The following is a 21,270-nucleotide window of genomic DNA, read 5'->3' as shown; positions in this document are numbered from 1 at the left end:
GGAGACAATGAAAAGAGTATTTTGCAAGCTGAAATGCTGATCACCTTTGTGGAGTTTATTAATATGTGCTCTAGCAAGGCTCTGTGGCTGACAGCTCTGAGGCTGTAATGAGGTATTGGTAATGAGGGAGCTGTGAGGCTGGGTGGATGACTGCAGTTCTATTTCTGCCCTGGCATGTGTCCTCTGGCCACCCTCTTGAAGCAGCAATTAAAATGTTTAATTTGGTGGAGTTTTCATAAAGCTGTCAAATTTGTATTTTTTTGGTTGTTCCATTCATTTGTTTGGATTTTTGCTTCTTTTTTTAAAAAAAAATTAATTATTTCCTGACCTAGCGTCAGTACACCACTTCATGTTTAGCTTTTGGTTAGTTTTTATTCATGACAGCTTCAAGTAGGAGTTATGTACTTGAACTTGCCTGTAAAATCTCCTGGATTGCTCTGGGTCTCTGTGATTGAGATTTATTTGTGCCCTTTTCAATGCAAATCCTGGGTGCAAGTTTCCCTTAGAAGCAGTTTTAAGTAACAGTTTACTGGGCATGGTACTTTGCCTTGCAACTTGAACAGTAATTCGCTTGCCATGAGTTAGTTACCTTTCATTGCCAGAGCACATGAGATGATTGTCTTGGTGTGTTATTCTTTGTAGAGGAAAAAAAAGTAAAACTCAGTAGTGACAGGCATTCTTCCCTCCGACAGACGAGCTCAGTGACAGTCCGTGCCAGCCTGGGTTTGGTTGCTGTCACTGGGCCTGTGAATCCTGGAATTCAGTGATTTTCCAAAGGTTGATGTCATTGCTTTACTTCCATCTTGTTCCATATAGTTTTGCCTGAAGTTTAATTTTGTTGTGCAGAGCCTGTATTCCTAATAAAAACAAGATTTATGGGATAAGAAATGAAGGATGTCAGTACAGGTGTCAACATGTACACTCTTCCAAGCTTTCTTCTTTCTTCTCTCAGTGTTTCTCCACTTCTACACCCCCTTGTGAAAATGCTTGTTGGCTTGAGCAAGTTTGGCCACACAAAAGGGGAAGACTGTGGAGGAACAGGTGAAGTATATAGAAAGTGTAAGCACATATAACTCGTGTTGAAGGATTGTCACACAGAAATGTGAAATTGGTGTATTTTTCTGGATGCCTGGGAGCTTTTTAAGGTATGGCCAGCTAGTAGAAGTTTTGTTGTCCATAGTGTAAGGAAGATAAAGGATGTACCAATTGTTTGGCTTGTGCTCACAAAGAATTTTTTTTTTTCTGTTGCCTGTCCAGCTCTTGGATACCATAATTAAATGAATGTTGCTTAATAACTAAGAATCAGGGGAAACTGATTCATTCTAATGAAGCAGTGGCCTGATGGCAGAGAATTGTTATGAAGCAGGAGTCATGCTGGGATTTTACTCTGGTTTCAATACACACTCAGTTATATAAATGAGAAATGTCTTAATTTCATTAAATTGATGAATTACCTTTCCTTGTGAGATGACTGCTCTAACAAATAAGCAATTTTTTCTTTCTTTCACTACTTAAAAAGTAAAATAAAAGGGGGAGAAAGGGGCTGTTTTTTCAGACACCCTGTGTGTAACCACTTGTTAGAAGAGATCTCATGCTAAGCCTCTCTATTTTATTTTCATACCTTATGCAGTTGTACACACTTGATTTTTAATTTGAAATTCTGTGTTCAAATGCTGAAAGAAGAGCAGCATCCCTGGGCTTGTCTTATGTAACGGCTCTAAGAAATGTGCATTTTCCTCTTGGACCTGAAAGACTAGGGCTTTGTTAAGGCCACATAGTTGTGTCACCCAGTTAGGAAAGCAACAAAGGCAGATAAAATATTCCCTAGAGCTATTCTTTTTGAAGATTTGGAAAACTAACAGGGCAAGCATGTGTCATGCTACATGCACAGGTACAATCCAGTATGGAAACTGTGTTGTTTCTAAGGGATGTTTTCTGAGGATAAGGAAGAATCTGAGAGAGCCAAAGGTCACACAGCACAGCTTGCCTTAGCATTGTCAAATCCCATCTGCTTGTCTGCTCTCCACAGGGCAGAACACATTGCATTATTGTACACTCAAAGTTCAGCACACCACTTGCACTTTTCCTTGCAAAAGAAAGCCTTGTAGGCTTTGAGGGCTTGTTAGGACTTTCAGACTGTTATGCTACAGGGTTTCATTCCCTGGGGTCTTGTTAGAGACATAGAGTTCAGAGCTGTCATACTGGCCAGCAACTAGAAGGTAAAGATTGGAAAAAATGTAATTTCTTTTGACTTTATCTTAAGGAAAGTAAAACAATTTGATGATTAGATGTGTGGGACATAGTGCCTGGATGTCTACTTGAGCTAATTTCTTCATCTTCTTAAAAGAGCACTGCTCCCCTTTGGCTACTCAGGAGAGAAGGTCATTTTTCAAAAACTTTGTTTTATTGAGTCCTACGGTTAAAACATTCACACTGCTGTCTTAATGGAAGCTTTCTTCTACATCTAGTTGGAGAAAATTGGTGAAAGTTCCACAAGCTTTCAGAAGGGAAAGTAAGCACTGAATTCTCATGCATCAAAACATTTTGTCAGCCCAATGTTAAATTGGGTGGTATGCAATTAGAGCAGTATGAAATGAAATCCTATTTCATCTCTCATCTGTTGTGTTCTGTAGCATTTTAAATGAGTTTAATTATACTTTTGGAAGGATGGAGAACAGAGAACCACACTGTGGTGATGAGCATGCAGTGGTTAGAAGCGAGAAGGGTGGTGAACAGCAGTAAGATGTTAAAGATAGAACATGTTAATGATAGTAATATTAATAAACTAAAATAATAGTAACAGCAATAATTAATTCTTAATTAATCGTAGTAATGTAAGTAATTAGTAATAGGAACAAGAGGGTCTTGTTACTTGTCTCCCCATAGAACCTAGTTCCTACTACTGAGCAGAAGCTTATCTCAAGGCTTGGGCTAGGCTCTACAATTTAAACAGAAATTATAGGCAATCTGGGGGTTCTACAGGAAATCAAAAACCAGTCCCTAACTGCAGATAGTCTGGAAATGACTAAGCCTCGCCCAATTGAGCATGAACATGTGCCTGCACCAGGTTATTGAGAAATAGAAAAATGGGCTTGAATTACCCCAAACCAGTAGCACAATCCTGAATGGGTTTTTACACAGATGTTAGAGGTGTTTGTAGTCTTCTTCTTGTTCTAGACAAGAATCTAATGTTTTCTAACCTGTGTAAACCTCAGGGTATGTGGGAGAGGTGGTGTATAATCATTAACATCCTGCTTACTGGCACATATTTCCTCTGAAGCTGTAGAGCTCAGGAGTGGGCTGGAGTTTGATCTCCTGCTACCTGCAAGTTTTACGTGCTCTGGTCAAACTGCTTTCCCTTAGCATAAAAGATCTACAAGAACCATTCACTTCCCCCCTTCTGGTGTAACTCTGTGCATGTGTTGTGTCTGTGTATTTCCTTTTGAAGGTTCTGTTGCTTCCTTGAAGCGTGGAGCTAGAGGAATGACGAGTACCAGGATGCTCTTCAATTCAAGGAGTTTTGTTTTCCTTTTAAATACTGGGATTTGATGTGTTATTTGCCAAAGCTGCTTTTCTTACCACAGGCATAGGAAAGAATGTTCTGGTCACTTACAAAAGGCTAATATTTGTTATTAATACAAATTACTAATTCTTCTAAGATACAGATGACTAGCTCTTGGAAGATTAGAACTTCAAGTAATTTTTTACTTTTAGCAGAAACAGTAATCAACAGCATAGGGATACAGTTAGTATCAGCAGTGTGAATGTGAAAAGGATATTGATGATACCTACCTTTTAAGGTGAACAGATACGGAAAAGTTTTTTTGGAGTTTATACCATCTTCTGAGACGAACTCATTTCTGTGACAAAAATCACATGAGGCTTCAGTTAAATGCTTATATGTTCCCTATCTCATCTTGGATAAAATGGATACTATTCTGTGATACAGGAATTACTAATGCTTGAGAAAAGTGTTTTTGAGAGTGTTTCTAAGAAAAAAATGTTGACTTTAAAAAGCTGCATTATAATACTCACTTGTCAAAGTTTTTCTGTTTAAACACATTTCAAACTTTCATGTTGTCTTCAACCCATCTCTTTTAAAGATTATTTTTCTTGGTAATAAATAAGTAGAATATTGTCATTCATTTTCATTAATCTTAGGGAAATAACAGATTATCAGTTTTATGGGGTTAAAAGTAAACTAAAATGTAACCTTTTTAAAACAAAAATCTGCTCACTTGCTAGAGAAGAGCTTTGGATGAAATGCAGCTGGTGAACAGTTGCTTAAAATAAATTGCATACTTTAAACCCACTAAGAAGATATATGAGGATTCAAAACTGTGTCACAAATCCTGACCTACTGAGAAAGAATGCTTAATGAAAAGACTACTGTACATTTCACTGTATCCTTTGCAAGGGAGGGTGAAATTCAGGTCAACAGGATAGAAGGCTTCCAGGACTCAGGAAACCTGAACAATCGATCACTGAGTAAACATTATTGCAGATACTTATGGAGGGTAATTGATCTTGAACACAATAATAGGCTTTATAAAAGGATTTAAAAAGTTGTAATGTTTCCATATCTACTCTGGTATGATATATTGACAGTAATTACTTATGCATTTGTGAGTCCCTGATTACGTAAAGATATTTTTTTTTTATTTCATTGACATTGAAGTTTCAACCCAAACTTTTGAGTTGTGAAGGTTATTTAAAATAGGAGGGTGCATGAGTAACTTGGATGTTATAGTAGCATGTCTCAGCAAGAATGAAATACTGAGGTTTTGTAATAAAGATACAGAATGTTCTCATTTATAACAAAATTGAAGTTGAACTCATCATAGCTTAATAGCTTGCGGTTGCCATATATTTATTTGTAAAGCATTTATAAAACTATACTGCCTTCACATCTGGAAGCTTCACATTTTTTCAAAGCATAAAACAAATGCTCCCACTCATGTGGGGTAGCTAAGCTGTCACAGTTATTGACTCAGACATATTTTTATCCTTATGTGAAGATGTGTTTAAAAGGAGGAATGCCATCATCCTGGACTTCTGGCCAGAAATGTTTTTCTGCTTACAGTGTTAAGCAACATTTGAATGCCACTGTAACTGAAAGAAACGGAAACCTTTTTGTTCTTCTACTCATAAACATTCCTCATTTTCATGCTTTCCTTATCTAAGCCTTAAAGCTCTTATTTTATGGTGTGGCTCTTACATAAAGCAATGCAAAAAGAGAACATTTCAATATGTAGTTGTCTGAACACAGAAGTTGGCAGCCTGCCCCCAAAGTGGGCACAATATTTGAAACCATAATAAATTTCATCTAGTTGACAAGATTTCCAGCTGCCCTTGCACCCTAAATAGTCTGCATGTCTGATTTGGGTCTTAGTGATTGCTTTAGACCTGTTCTGTTACTAAAGGGAGGCAGGTAGCCAAAGAAGTTAGCACTAATTCCAGTTTTTTAGGGCTGGCAGCTGACATGGTCCTTGTATAGATACCATGCAGAGAAACAGTAAGGTTGCTGTGTTGTTTTGGCCCTTCACTGTTGAGTGTGGCACATTTTTTCTGTCTTTAGTCTGAAAACTATTATCAATATTCCTGAGTGAAAACTCTCTGATTTGTGTGAAAAATGCTATTGCTTGCTATAGAAATTACTAGAGAAACAAATTTATGTGTGTTTGAAGAAAATAGTCTAAATTTTAAATTTCTCTATTTGAAATTAGGGATTTGATCTTTAAGACAGGAGTAGTCACATAATTAGCATGTTTGCTAGTTCATGAGGGCATATCTGCTTTTTAGCCATTAGGAAACAAAACATTTTAATATAATTCCTCACTTTCTATGAAGATCAGACACAGAGATTGATATGAGCTGTGCAAGCAACTCTTATGGATGTTTTTTTTTCCACCACAATGGCATCTTCATCACTGACAGATTACTGTCTGCTGGGTTTGTCTTGTCAAATAACCAGAGTATGGAGTGAAATGAGACTTCCAAGCAGTTAAACTTGCTTTTTTAATGAAATGGCAGAATATGTCCTATCTAATGACAAGACAGATTACAGTAAATATGCTTGCTGTAATCTTTATTTCTCTTATACTTTGATGTGAAGTACATCTACATTGAAGCCAGAGGACCACCTAGACCATTCTGTCCCTTCAAGTGTTAAAATTTTACATAAATTTATTGCAAGGCAGCACAATATGTTACTGCCTTTCCAAGTGTTGCAATAATATTTTCATCCTAATTCACAACTCCAAGCTTTGCATTTATGGGGTGTGCAAGTCTTGTGGTGATTTTCTAATAGAGGGTCATGTCATCCTGATTTCAATACCTTGTTTAATATTGTTTAGGGTTTTTTTCACATTTTACTTAGACTAGCATATTTTAATAAATATCTTAAACTTTTCATGTGTGGCATGCTGGTAACTTTTGAGAAATCTGGTTTTCTCATTTTGCCCTGTATGTCATAATATATTGTAATCTTTTTTTGCTTGAGCAAAAGTGAAGAATACCTTTATATCTACAGAAGTAAGAACACATTACCTGTTTCATTGTTAGTCTTCTAAAAATGCATGGTTTCTAAAATGTACCCAGTGTAAAATAGTTGAAAATGAAAAACAAATTTTATAGTCTTGATATAGTTTTTAAGAAGAAAATGCCAGACCATCAGCTCTGTTCAATGGTAGTAGACATCTTACTTCTTGCAGAGCCCTCATGGTTTCAATAGTACTCTACCTGCTTTGTGAGAGTCCAGCCACTTGGATCAAATGGCCAGAGTGGAGCCTCATTGCCCCCAGAAAAGATCCGTCTATTGCAGTGTGCAACTACTTCACCGACAAATAAATGGGCTTGCCTGCACAAGAGGCAGAAGATGCTAATCTTGACTGAATTTCTGCCTAGAGAGACTGTGGACAACTCTTTCATTTTTCCTACTGTGCTCTCTTTTATTTATTAATTGGAAATGTTCTGGAGTGAAATAGTGGCTTTAGTGGGAGTTAGGCAGGTCAGCTCTCCTGCTGGTATTGACCATAGGAGCTGCATCCCTGAATCGTGGAACTGGATGTTAATTGATCTTCCTGCTTCGATATTGTAACTATTAGGCCTGATCCAGGAAAGCACTTAAATGTCTCTGTAACTTTAGGCGTGTGAATAGTTTTGCTTGTTCCGGTGGGAATTCTGACATGCATCTGTGCTGAAGTGCTTTGCTGGATCAGGTCCTATGCCTCCACTGGAAGTCTCCTAGGAATATGACAGCATTGTCCACCAAGCTAATATGACAGAAAGAGTCTAAATTTTACTTTTTAATTGACGGTTCCCAAGTGAAAGCTATGCTTGGAAAATTCCTCTATCAACCTATCCATATAGTTGTCTGTTTTTAAAAGACATAGTGGAAGGAGATGTGGACAGCGAGAGGTATTTGCTCTCAGCTTATTTAAAATGAAACTTCTGAAATATGTTTTGCAATTAGGTAGAACTAAAAAAAAAATTCTCTAAAACACTGTGTGGGTATTAAAGAAGCTGAGTTTAATGATGGTTACTGAAGGACAAATATAGTCTCTAGGCATAGGAATCAGTGTATTCAGAAGAAATACATCATTGTAAGTGTTTCCTGGTTTGGATCAATACTACTTTCGTTGGTGTTTTGTTTCACTTTTGTTTGTTAGGTGGTGGGTGACTAGTATTTCAAAGTAATTAATATGAATTATTGTTATAGGAAAGCATTTTGGCAGTGAGCTGTACTTGTGTAAGTTATAACTGGTGTACTTACACTGATTAACTTTTTGTGGATTTTTTTTTTTTTTTTGACAAGAAGGTATATGTGATTGTCTTTGAATTCAGAACTTCTCTATCAGAGATGCAGGCATATCAGATGCCACCAGCACAGTACTTTCTGATCCTAGCTAGCAAACTGCCTTTGTCAGCATGTTAAAATGGATATTAAAGGATATGGAAAGTCTTGCATGACCGAGCAGTGAACTTCATGTTAACTGTGCATTTAACAGTGCAAATCTTTAAAAGTGATGTCTCTAGTGCAGCAATTAATTGATAAACTTTGCAGTAGTGGTTTGAGGAGCCTGCATATCTCTGGCTACTGTTTTGGCTTAAAATACAAATGTTTAGTCAAGTCCTTTTCTGAAATTCTATGAAGCCTTTAACACCTTGCAGTAGTGATTGTTGCTAATTAAATTAGGCTGCAAGGATGGTTAAGGACTGGGGCACCTTTCATACAAGGGAAAACCAAGCAAACTGGAAATGCTCAGCCTGGAGGAGGCTCAGGGGGACCTTGAAAAGGGTTTTAAGTACCTGATGGGAGGGAATGAAGGAGAGCAGCAGACCCTTCTCAGTAGAGCCCACTGTTAGGACAAGAGGCAATGGGCACAGTTTGGAACTCAGCAAATTCAATCTGGACACAAGAAAACATTTATCTATTGTTAAGGTGTCCCAACACTGGAATGGATTGACCAGACAAGTTGTGAAGTCTCCACCCAGGTGCACGTGATCTGGGGCAACCTGCTGTAGCAAACCCTGTTTCAGCAGGGGTATTAAGACAAGGCAGCCCATGTTCTCCAGAGGTGTGTCCAACCCAAACACCTCTGTGGATGAATACATTATTTCTGTGATCCAGTAAAGCGGCTTATAGGTTATGTTATATATATAATAACCATGTTCATGTTTTCATATACATATGTGTGAAATCAGATGGTGAACCAGATATACTTCAAGTATTCCTGTTTTAGCATTATATGTGTGTATATATATATATATATATATATATATATATATATTCTCCTGACTTCTGTCTGTTCTTCCTCTAACCCTCTCCTGAATTGCCTAAAAATGTATTTAAATGTAAAACACTCTTGACATGACTGGTGCCCTGTGGGGTTAATTGTGGACATAGCTTTTAAAGGCCTTCAGCTTTCTTTGGTCCCACTTCTCTTATTCTTGCACAAGTGCAAACAGCCTTGGCAACAAGGTCAGGCATTGTTATGTTTGGTTTTTTATTTTTGGAGGGGTTTGTTTTGTTTTTAGTTTTTATTGAGTTTGAATGATTTTGTTTTGTTGGTTTTTTTTCTTTTGGGTTTTGCTTTTTGTGGGATTCTTGGGGTTTAGGGTTTTACTTGTTTGTTTGCTTTTAAGATCTTTGGTCCTTGTTTGCAAAGATATTTGGAATGCCTCTAAACACTTGTTTTTCATTAGTGTTTTCATCACTAAGTAGAATGAATGTTCTAAGAGCTGCTAAGGCAGCTAACCTGTTTTGTCTTAAGTCAGGAGGAACAAAACAACTTATAGATGTAATACTGGTAGATAGAACTCTTCTAGTTTCATATATGTGGGAGGGAGCACTGTTGCAAATACTGACTACAACCCAATATCTGCAGAATCAGACCAAGTTTATGAATTGATGTTTGGAAATACACTTTTTCTTCTGAGATTTGGGTAAGCAAATTATTTATCAATAAATACAGCCTTCAAAACTGCAGTCTTGATTCAGCATTTGGATTTAGAAGACCAAAGGTTTTTCCCATATACTCTTAATGGCATCAGAAATGTTGGAAATTGCTTTTGTTTTTGTAAATGTGATTGTAAGGGTGACAGATGGCAAATTGCTATGTTTTGGTGTGCAGCTTAGATTAGTACAATCCAAGAACCATTTTTAAGCTGAACACTGAATTTTATACTTGAATTAGATAAATATCTGATACGTACCTTAGGAAATACTGTATTAGGTAAATAAGTCTATGAACAGATACTCTGTTATTTTTTAAATGTTTATTTGTTTCTTCATATCTGTGATTTCAGGTTAAATGTTCTTACAGAGTATAAGGTTAAATGCTACATATGCATTTAGTATGGGTACAAACGGAAAAATATAGTGTATACCGTTTTATTTATTAACTCTGTAGCTCAGAAAAACTTTTAAAATGTCATGATTGCAGTTTAAAATGTCCCTAGGTCTCTGCTGGAATTATTCAAATAAAAAGTTTGAATAATATACTTGTGATGTCCTTGTCTAACAATGAAAAAGGATTCTGTTATACTATTGACTATTTCCAGGTTTAAAAAAATTAAATGCATAGAAGATGTAAAAAGACCCAAAACACCTTAGCAAAAACAATTACATGATTCAGGTTTTTCAGAGAAAAGTGATAGCTATTTTCTAATTCTCTTTTTCAGTTTCCATAGCTAGACGTGTTCAAGACCCATTAGCTGAGCTAGTGAAAATCGAGCCCAAGCACATAGGAGTTGGAATGTATCAGGTAAGATAATACGTATCATTTAATCAAAGTTATCCATCATGATAGAGAGCAACACCAAAATGCTGCTTTATAATTGCCAACTAGTTATGTCTCCTTTAGAAGACGTTTTCAGTGTTGATGGAATGGTAGTAAATATTTCGAAGCCATAAACTGCCTTTTTAAAAATCTCTACTTTTAATGATTGTGATTGAGACTCTGAAATGGCTGTAGCCAGATGTATAGTCTATTAAAAACATCAAATCGGACAGGTAACTTGATCTGTAAAGCTTTCTCTTTTTCTGTATTGTTACAGCAATGGGGTTTTAGCGCTTTGTGTAAAATACAATGAGATATTGATCCTCCATTTAGAAGCCATTAATTTGTGCTATTAGGTGCATTCCTTTTTAGAAGTTTGTAATAAAAAAGTTTGTTTTGAAGTTTTTCATTTAGTAAAGCTGAATTGGAAAATGTTTGACAGTTGTGATTTTTATACATTTTTGTAGGTTATTTCTGAGAAGAAACTTTTACTTTCCAAATTTCTTTACCGAGAGCATTATGTTGAGAAGTGGTACATAAGTTATTGTCATTTTACAGCATATTGGCATCAATTCAGGAAAGCATTTATGCATGTGCTGAAGTCCCACCAAATAAAGAAGCAAAAAAAAAAAAAAAAATTACCCAGAAAATATGGCATGTGCTTTTCTCTATATTTCTGAAACTATAGAACGTGAGTAAATTTTAAAAACTACAGCAGAATTCAGAACAGAAAGCATAGAACTGTCTGGATCTGTTCTTTCAGGTCAGCTCATGAGTGTTAACGGGATAGAATGCAATTAGCAGCCTAGAATCCCTTACTGCCACTCCTAAAGGTGGTGTGACAAAGAGAAGGTATTAAGAAATTCTTCCAACAAATGTATGTCCTGTTTCGTTTTTACAGAACTGAGGTCAGCATTTTAGTTGGTTAAAGTAGAATTCAGAGCTGCTTTTATAAGTCCTACTTGTATTACCACAGATTATATAATTTATTCATGTTGCTTGCTAACTGCAAACTTATTGGTAAACCTAACTTAAATAATCTTTTGCTATCAATTATACCATACTCTTGGAGGAAAATTGTATTGAAGGGCAGAAACACTGTAGATTTCTTTAACATATGTATCCAGTTTTCAGTAAAAATGTGCTCTAATGGTGGCAGCTATAAATATGGGTGTGGTCATCTGGCAAAAAGATGAGCTTCAGTCTGAAGTGTAGTTGGTTTCCTTACTTGTGGAGATCCAGGGCTTTAATCTATAACAGGAGCAGTGATATGTTGAAACAAAAATAATGAGAAGTGATGCAAATTTTTGTTCATCCTTGCTTTAAGGAAAGAAGTATTAAAAAAAAAAACCAAACTTGAAACGCTGTGTCAGCATTTAAAGAAGTTGATTGATTTTTTTTTTTTTTTTAACAATAGTTCCAAGATGGAATATTTTTTTATTTGCAGTATACTCTGAATTCTTAAGCACTAGGAACTTGCATTGCTGTGTCTAGAAGATACTGATTTAAATGCACACCATGTTCTGTGGCCCATGTGGACATTGTACAAGCATACATCTACAGCAAAAAGACATGGAATTGGTGGTGCTCATATGTTTTTGGGATCATGATACTATGAGATGAATATTGCAGTGAACAATATTGCAGCAGCTCACTGCAGTCTCAGAGACTGAAGCTGGTGTCATTTTACTTTTTGTTCATTGAGGGCAAGGTAAGAACCATGTTCCTGGCCCTTGCAGAGAAGCTTCTTGATCCACTACAGGTATGTTGCGAGTAAATGCCCAACTGTGTTATTTGTTATTGTCCAAATTGGTTAGATGAAAAGTTTCAGAGAAATAAATCCTAGAAGCCTAGGAGAGAGGTAGACCTCAAATACTGTTTATTTCCAGCTATATGTATTTTTAATTTTTGTCATGCTTTGAATAAATCTGAGGTAAATACACATCCTGTTGGAATTCTTAAGAATCACCACAGAAGCTATAGAGTGCTTGTTCAAAGATACATAAATTTCTCAAGTGCTGGATCTTAGTGATATTACTGAAAGCAAATTTGCACTCTTGAAAACAGAGTCAAAAGGTTTGCTGCCCTCTGGCCATGACACATCTCTTGTGGCACAGAAAGGGAATGGGAGGAGAAGAGGAATTCAGCTTTTCTGTCTTGTCTTCCTTTTAGAGAGAGAGCCACTTGCTGGTGTCTCAGAGGACAGGCATGGAAAAAGCTGTTTTGTTGTACAGGGAGTCCCAGAGTAATGGCTGATATAATCCCTCAGATAAAGAGTATTTCAGGTACAGATTTTTATAATATCCAAGGCAACTGGAAAGGTTTTATTACATTTTAATTTATAATCTAAATGCTGGCTGCAGCTTTTTATTAATTTCTGTGGTGAAATATGCAGTGCACAGTCTAGATCAGAAATACAGCAGTCTTTCCACAGAGGTCGTTGCTTTCTTAGCCTATTGAAACTTTAAACCTAGCATTTAAATATGACCTTTCCTTTCTTAAACACCCTGAAATTGATATTTAAGAATCTGACAAATGCAGGTTTTGTCATTCTTGTCCTGAAAGAGGGATAGTGATTAGTCTGTCAGCAATTACGCAGAGGCAGGCTGAGACTGTGCTGCTGCCCATGGCCATGGAAACAGTATAGCACAGGCAACATGGTCATTTCTTGAGGGATGGTTGCACACTCACGGTGTGTTGATCAAAGAGTGAACTCCCTGAGGGGATGGTCCTGCCTTTTCTGGCATTCCTGCCCAAGTGCCCAAATATTTTTGTATGTTTGTAATGGCTACATGATGTCCTGAGTTGGTATAACAGAGGGGCAGTAAGTGCACAGCTTGCAGGGGAGTGGAGCTGGGGCAGATGCCTTCACAGCAGCCTCACTGACTTGGGACACGGCCTCTGTCAGTTTAGGATAGCCAGACTACTCTGCTTGAAAGGCAGTGGCAGAGACAATAATTTGTCTTTTCTCAGAGATTGAAGTGAGAGACTGGTGAAGCAGACTCTGACTGATGAAGGCTGTAGCTTTTGTAATGAGACTGTGTGAAGCTGAGTGACCCCTTTGGGGAGGAGGTGCTTTGCTGCTGTCAGCAGTGACAGCAGTGCTACAGGAAAGTGAAGTGCTCATGTGCTAAATCCACTGCTAACAATGTGAGCTTGCCCAAAGTCTGTGGAGTGCATGCTGCACAAAGAGAACTGAGTGCAGGAGCTGCATCTTCTCCAGCTGCTACTTCCATGGGATTTTGGATCCCTCCCATCTGGTCTCTTGGTTTTCAGTGTGCACATTTGTGAGAATATTGGTGTTCTCTGGTTTTTCTAGTACAAGTTTTCCAAGCAAATCTGCTCATCTGGGTGTAGATACTTTGGATATGGAATTGCAAGTTTCCAAGTAGCAGGAGATCGGTGTAAATTGAGTCCCATCAGCTGGGATTTGTTTACTTATTTTAGATGAAAAAAAAATGGAAACTTGAACTTGGCCACCTGCTTTTATTCTCATTTCAATTTATGATTCTGAGTTTGTGCACTGCCAAGAAAATCAGGTTTGTCAGAGAAAAATAAACAGGTCCCAGATCTCCTAACAGGTATTTCCTTAAACAAAGAGAAGCACAACCTGATTTATTAGAGCCTCTCTCAGACTAAATTCCAATTGCCTAAAGGTCCTTGTCTTCCTTCATCTTTATCTCATTAGGAAAATTGTTCTTTCCTCCCAGACAGGAACTTAGCCAAAATTAATTTATCACCTTCAGGCCATATTAGTATGATTTCTTCTGTAGTTGAACATGAAGGTGATGCTTAGATTCTGCCTGATACAGAATATATTTGCATTGTCACCTCCCTATGTCAGTTGAAAGCTAAATTTCTATTCTGGGAGAAGCAGTTAGTGGCTCAAGAGTTTATTATGCTGTACACTGAATTTTGGCGATGAATTACCATTGCAGTTGTAGTGATCTTGGAAGTTATAGATAAGAGCTGAGAACAAAGCTATTTCACAAAGATAGTGGTTAGGGAATTCAATTTCAGAGCAAAGAAAATGAATAAGAAGACAAAAAAATCTTTACTCTCAAATAAAAACCCAACTTTTCAGAGGTGAGCACTAAGCATAAATTTTCATCATAGTAAAGAGAGGAATTAAATTAATATACTTTTAAAACACCAAATCCTGAGTCTGTGTTAAAAGGCAGAGAAATGAGAAATAGAGCTAAAGGAATATGTTAAGTTTAGTTGGTCTTTTGATGTTCATTTGATGTACAAAATCCCTGGATCCTAAAAACAACCCAGTAACCTCTAGAGAAAGAGATAGATGGAGGTCAAACTCATCTGTAGCCTGTGAACAAAATATGTGATCTGTGTTGTAGGTTTAAAATTTTTGACAAATTCAGTATAATATTAAAAAATGTGCCCTATGTCTGATCTTGAAAATGCAGCATCCTGTTTGGTCTCTATAATTTCTGGAGTCCAAAAATCTGTTCACAATTTATTTTTGGGTGTGGTAACATCTTCACTGTTGAACATGTTCAGAAAATTAGCATCCTAAAAGGATGTAAGGGATAATATATTTAGTTCTGTGACCTCTGAAGTAGGAGAATACTTGATTACAGATGTACCTGGAGCATTCTGTGTCAAATAAATAAAATCTTTAAACAATACTCTTAAGTAGCATTCCCTCAAGAAAAAAAAAAGATTGAACTAATTTTTGGGTTGTTTTCTATATAATGCTGGAAGGTCCCGATCAAAGGAGTGTTTCATAAAGCCTTTGTCTGATTATAAATTCATATATTGCTTTATTATATATTCATAAAGCAAAGTGTCTGATTATAACTGAATCTGGAAATGTCTTTTTATCCCTCCTGTCCATGTTCCTTTCCATTGTCCTCTAGTTATTGAAGTGCATTGCTTTTGCATTTGATTATTACCTGCAGGAAGTTTCATTGTTTCAGTTGCAATTTAATATTTGTTCTAGGCTTGAGTTTTTCCCCCAAAGAAGATGGGTATGTTTTGGTAAATGACAGTGCAACTTTAGAGAATGCTTTTAGTCAGATACACTTTCTCTTTAGTTAGACCAGTTCTCTTAATTATGACATTGCAGATATAAACCACTTGAAAATCCACAATCCAGTTAGTTAATAGTGAGGCATCTCACTGAGGTTGTGTCTCAGTTGGAAGGGAAGGAGCTTTTTTCTTTCCCCTAGAAGTCTGTGTAGAATGCTGTCTGCTATTGCAGGCCATCCTTGCCTGGCTCCTTCCTTCCTTGTCTTAGGGCCAGTGAGGGACAGCTGATAGACAGTGGTGGAGAGATGTTACTGGCCTCTCCTGCATGTGGCTGAAATTGCATGTAGCCCTTCTCATTTGTTGTGTTCTTTAGTTGTCTTCCTCTCTCAAAAGATGTCTGTGGATGATATCATCACTGCTGAGATTATAAAAATATCTCAGCAGTGATGATATCAGAGTGGTCCCTCTGCAAGAGGAGGGTTGTTAACCCTCCTGTTGTGAGGGGTGTTATTAACCTCACTTTTGACAGCAGTGCTTCTTAAAATTTTATTCTTCTGGTGAACACCTATCATTCATATTATTTGCTTGAGATAATATGACTGTATATTTGATGCAATGGAGATATCTGAGAGCTGAACTATAACATTTTAGAAATACAGGGGTCAAAAGGGAAGACATCAGGGATACCTCTAAGTGTAGGAGTATGACCAGGTATAATTGGGTCAGCCTGATTCAGCTGTGGGCTGAAAAACTCTCTGCATTATTTTTATTGTCTTTATTGCAACAGAATCTGGCTCATCCCTTGCACTGCAGGTATTTATTTGTAAGACCTGTTCTTACAAAAACCCCAGCAAACAGAACTCGGTAGCTTTGTTTGGGTAAAGCAAATGTTGTATTGTTTCTCTAGTAATGGAAACTTGAAAATTTGTGTTAAAATAGAAAGATTCTAACAAAAAATAAAGTTGTGAAGTAGTTAGTGATTGCAAAGGAGTTGCCAGAATCCAAACACTGGTCATCACAAAGAATCAGTGTTTGTTTTGAGAAAACTTTTATCTTCTTTTTTCCTTAGAATAGATATATAGGGGTTTTTTTTGTTTGTTTGTTTGGTTTGGTTTGGTTTTATTCTGTTTTTTTTTTTTTGGGGGGGGGTGGTTTTTTTTGTTTGTTTGGTTGGTTTTTTTTGTTTTGTTTTTGTTTTTGTTTTTCCTTAGAATAGATACATAGTTTTACATGGTGAAATATATGAGACTTTGTATCCTTCTTGGTATCTGATTTTGGTTATATCTTCTTCATGTAGTACACTTTTATTTAATAGCGTGGAGCAAAGTACTGGAGCTGATTGTTTTTCAGGAGTATGTGCTTTTCACTGAATATTTAAAGAATTTATTTCACTTCTTTATTTTGGGGTTTTTTCTTGATTGACCCATAGTGTATATGAGTAGTTAGGTGTGTTACTTGGATAGCATAGGAGAATCACTCATGTATTATGTGAAAGTATGATGACATGATGTGCAAGAGTTTTTTTTTAAACCTCTGAGGTGAGATTGTCAAAAAAGCCTCAAACTTGAGCTTGCTGTATTAAGCTTACTAAAACAAGTTTGTGTGGATTCACAACTTACATTTCTTTGATTAAGAAAATGGGATGTCTAATTAGGTGAGCAGTGCTTTATTTTGTGTGATTCGTATAGCTCCTGTGTTCAGCAGGAATGTTGTTTGCTGGTCAGAATTGTAGGTTGCAGGTTTCAACATCCAGCTGAACAGCCTGTCTACAAAAGGCTTCAGCATTCCTTTTGTGTTACTGAATATACACATGCAGTTCAGCAAAGAACTGAACCTCCTTGGATAACACTGGAATTTAATGAGCTTGTTTATGGTTTTCTGTACTTAATTGAAGTGGTTGCCTACAGAGAATCTTTGCTTAAACAAAGCAAAGTCTAAGGGTGAGAATACCAACACTGAGTTATGTGTATCTTGCATTAATCAAACAACTTAGTAATAAATGTAAATCACTCCTTTTTGGCAGTATATGGCAGCTGTCTCGTTATGGATGTACCTTAAGCTGAAAAACCTAATAAAAGGATATCTCCTTTTATTATTGGTGCTAGTGGACTGGAATCTGACTGAAATGAAAGAAACTAGACATACTTACATAAATTTTAAAAATAGGCTAAAGGATATGTTGCCATTATTGTAAATTAAAAAAAAAAAAAAGGTAACTGGACAAATTCTGGGCTGCTTCTGTATTGAATCTCATCTCTGAATAAACTCCCTGGGACTTTAAAGACAGGGACATGCAGGATAGTATTTCACTGTGCTCCTAGCTCTGCTCTTCAATAAAGGAAACTTAAACCTCTCTTGTGTACCTGTAGTCTCCTGCTAAGAGATTATTGTCGCTGAATGTTTTTGCAGCATACTACAAGTGATTGCTTGCCTTGAAATTTGTGGAAAAGGGAGAGAAGTACTCAAGATGTTAAGATTTACAAAAACTTTTTGAGGGTGTGGTACAGGCTGTACCCATAAAATATTAAGAGCACTCCAAAAACCCGGTGTCTTGTCAGTAAGGAAAAAGGTGTATTTATTTCTTTACTTAAATGGATATGTAGGCTGGTGAATAAGCTTGTGCTTAATACAGGATTTTTAGCATTGTGCAAGTTATGGAATCCTTAATTTTCCTGTAGTAGTGATGAAATATTAGCTCTGTGAGGAAAGCAAGCAAAAAAATCACATGTGCTCTTTGCCCAGCATCATTTTTAGGGTAAATTATGAGCTTTTCATTTTGTAAAGTAAAGCTCAGTGAACCAAGCCATCTGACATCCAATGGGAGCAAAGTCTTTGCAGACAGCTTTGCCAGGGAGAGGGTAATAACCCCATAATGTTTTGGATGTTTCCCCACCCCACTGAAGTAGGTGCACAAAACTTAAAAATGCTTTCTAAGTAAGTTGCACCTTTGGCAAGTTAGTGTAATTTAATCTTCAGCAGCAGTTCTGCTGACTGCCAGGAGTGGTTTATATATCCTGTAACTTGGCAGTCTCTCTGGTTGCATCTACCTATTCTCTGGCTGGCAAAGAGAAACCAAATGTTCTGCCAGCAAAGCACAATAAACTTTTTCTAGTCTATTACGGCCATTTGCAACAAAACAAAGGGATATAGAAAGAAATAACTGCCGTGTTATTAGTTATTTTAGCTAGTACACTGTATTTACTGGCATCTCCAGGAAAACATGCCAGCTCAATGAGGTGAGATGCTGCCCCTTTAAGGAAATGAGGCAAAATGTGTGCATGTGTATTTACAAAGAGTGCAAGAGCACAGTGGTATCACCCCATCTGCACATGTCACTCATGAAGCTGCCCATGGACTGCATCTCCTTTTGCTGCTGTCACCAAAAATGCACTGTGGACAGCATTTGAACACTTGTCAGAGATGTGCCTCTGTAAGCAACTTTAACTGCAGGTAAATTTTAGACATTACTGCTAATAATCCCCCTCTCACACTGCTGCTCTTTATTGTTAGAGAGTTTGTACCTGCATATGTGGGCTTTTACAGAGCTGCTGAGGTTGTAGGAAAAGTAGGGAAGCTCCAGACGTGTTAGTGTACTGAGGTGGGATGATCTAAGGGTGTTGATAGGAAACAGCTGCTGGACAGATTTACCCTCCCTGTCAGTTTGTTTCTGATTGCTTAATTACCAGTTCTCTTGGCAGAAGTTTGTTAGGAAGTTTTTTGTCACCATGTGACAACAGACTTGTGATTCGTGCTGTAATAGGGTTAAAGTGATATGTATTATTGTTCATGAAAAATAGGTGTAAAGGTGGTTTACTTCCATAAAAGCAGCACATTGAAAATCCTGAGCAGGATTGCCCAGATATAGGGTACCCTCTCTGCAAGCCTGTTTAATAATGGTTTGATTTGACTGTTTTGATGGGGGAGTCAAGTGGCAAGAGGGGCAAAATGGGACTTTTGAGGCTGGGATCCTGCAACTGTGCTTGATATGGCTTCTCTGTGCATTGTATTGGAAAAACTTGTTTTGACTTGGTTGAGTAAAAGATGAAACAGAAAAGACAATGATAAATTCTGTCTTTGTAAAAGTATTTTGATTGAACAGCTTCTGAAATATGTGGGATGCTATTGGGTTTCCTGTTTGCATTTCAAGTGTTTAATAACTTTAAGTGAAAATACACAAGTTTAGCACTGAAGAATTATTCAGCTCCTTTCATCTAGGTTTCAGTTAAATTTTCATAACTAAAGTTCTTTGCATTTTTGAGACAGTCTTAAAAATACTACAGTAAAAAACAGAGAGCTGCAGATTACTTATGGCATTACCTGTACCCATTATGAGCTACTTATGCTTGTTAATTTGCATTTCAGGCTCAGTTATCTTTTATATGAAGTAAATTAATTTCTAAGATGTTTTACTATGAATTGTATTCAGATTTTAATATAAATATTATAATGATAAAGTTGTTCAAACTATTACCATAGTAAAACATCTCTTTTAAGGCAGGTAAAAGTGGCAGTAGGGATGTGAATCACTTGCTTTGAGTGTGCGTGGGGGCCCAGTTTAAACATTCCAAATGTAAATATTATTTGTTGCAGGTATTCCATAGTCACTGCTTGCTGTGCAGTGGTCATCTGTTGCATCTGTTGTTTTGGTTTCATGAATTAACAGTATATTCATTTGGCTCATAAAGAAAAATACTAATACTATCATGCTTTTGAGTGATTCCATGTGAGTTTGTAGCACAGCAGCTGATCTGATACCCAAAAATCTGAAATGAGCAATAAATTTGTGCTTTCTTTCAGTAGGAGAACAGAAGTGGCAATTAAAATTCTTATGATACTTTAAAACCATAAATGGTTTGCTAATATATATGGTTTAATTGGTTGGTATTAAATAAAATAAGAACTTGATGTTTTGCAATGACATTCATAAAATAATTATTTTTATGTAGTTTGAACAAATACCAAATTACGGAATGCTGAAAGAATTCTTTCGTATGTTTACTTAGGCTATGAATTATTTTTTCTCATTAACTGTTTACTATAAAATGTAAGTAACTAATAAAGTTCATATATTATGTTAATGTACATATTTGTTTTAATTTGACCTGTGATCAAATTTTTCTTCTCTCTTGAAGAGTAAGAAGTAAGATGAACTTAAATTAATGTAGGAGGAATTCAAGTTAGTGTTGCTGTTCCTCATGATAATTTTTGACAGTTATGTCATTCAATAGACATCACTGAAAACTAGTCTTTTTTCACTGGGACAATGTAGCATGCAAGATTTCTCTGTTTTGTAATTTGTTGCTTTTTAGATTTTTATCTTGCTAATAACACTTATCCTAACAAACATTTTTGAAAAAATCATTTTAGAAACTAAAATCATGTTTCGCTAGACAGTGATTAATATCTGTGACCTTTATTTTTGTATCAGGAACATAAATATACACTTTTTTCTGTGTCAGTCATTGTCTAAGATTTCATCTTTGTTCTGCTTTCCATTACATACCATGAATTATACAAAATTAATTTAATCGCTACTCCAAACAGAAATTAATGTGCCCTAATCCAGAGTTACGTTGTTTGCTTTTACAACTGTAAGTCATAAGTAATTAATTTTCCTTGGAAAATTAATTCACTTACCATTCCCAGTAGCATCATATGTTGACACAGGGTTATAGATAGTTTAATATTTTTGTTCAGCATGTTGGCTTCAACTTTGGAAGACCTTAAAGCAAAACAAATTCCAATTTACTCAACTGTATATAATTCAGGGTTATTTAAAGTGAATGTTGTCTTTATTGCTGTCAACCAGCTGATGATGATGATGATGATTCTAAAATTATATTTAGTCTTCCAGAAAACTAAAGTCTATGGACATATGTGATTTATTTCTTCAAAAGCAAAAAAAAACTGTTTCATATCATACATTTGGATAACAGGGCCACTGGAATCTCATCAGTAGTAGAAAAATTTAGCTCCATGGAGAACATAACTATATATT

General features: G+C 36.4%; 1 protein-coding gene across 1 annotated transcript in view; it reads left to right on the top strand.

The window, feature by feature from the left end:
- SRBD1 (S1 RNA binding domain 1) overlaps positions 1–21,270 on the top strand; it is a 123,345-nt gene that overhangs the window by 62,865 nt on the left and 39,210 nt on the right. Inside the window, exon 17 of the mRNA XM_053974609.1 lies at positions 10,186–10,268. Within this exon, the coding sequence (XP_053830584.1) occupies positions 10,186–10,268 (83 nt within the window). The remainder of the gene's footprint in view (positions 1–10,185; positions 10,269–21,270) is intronic.

This window comes from Vidua macroura, chromosome 3, assembly GCF_024509145.1.
Source record: "Vidua macroura isolate BioBank_ID:100142 chromosome 3, ASM2450914v1, whole genome shotgun sequence".
NCBI classification, from domain to species: Eukaryota; Metazoa; Chordata; class Aves; order Passeriformes; family Viduidae; genus Vidua; species Vidua macroura.
This window is presented reverse-complemented; position numbering and strand designations above follow the sequence as displayed.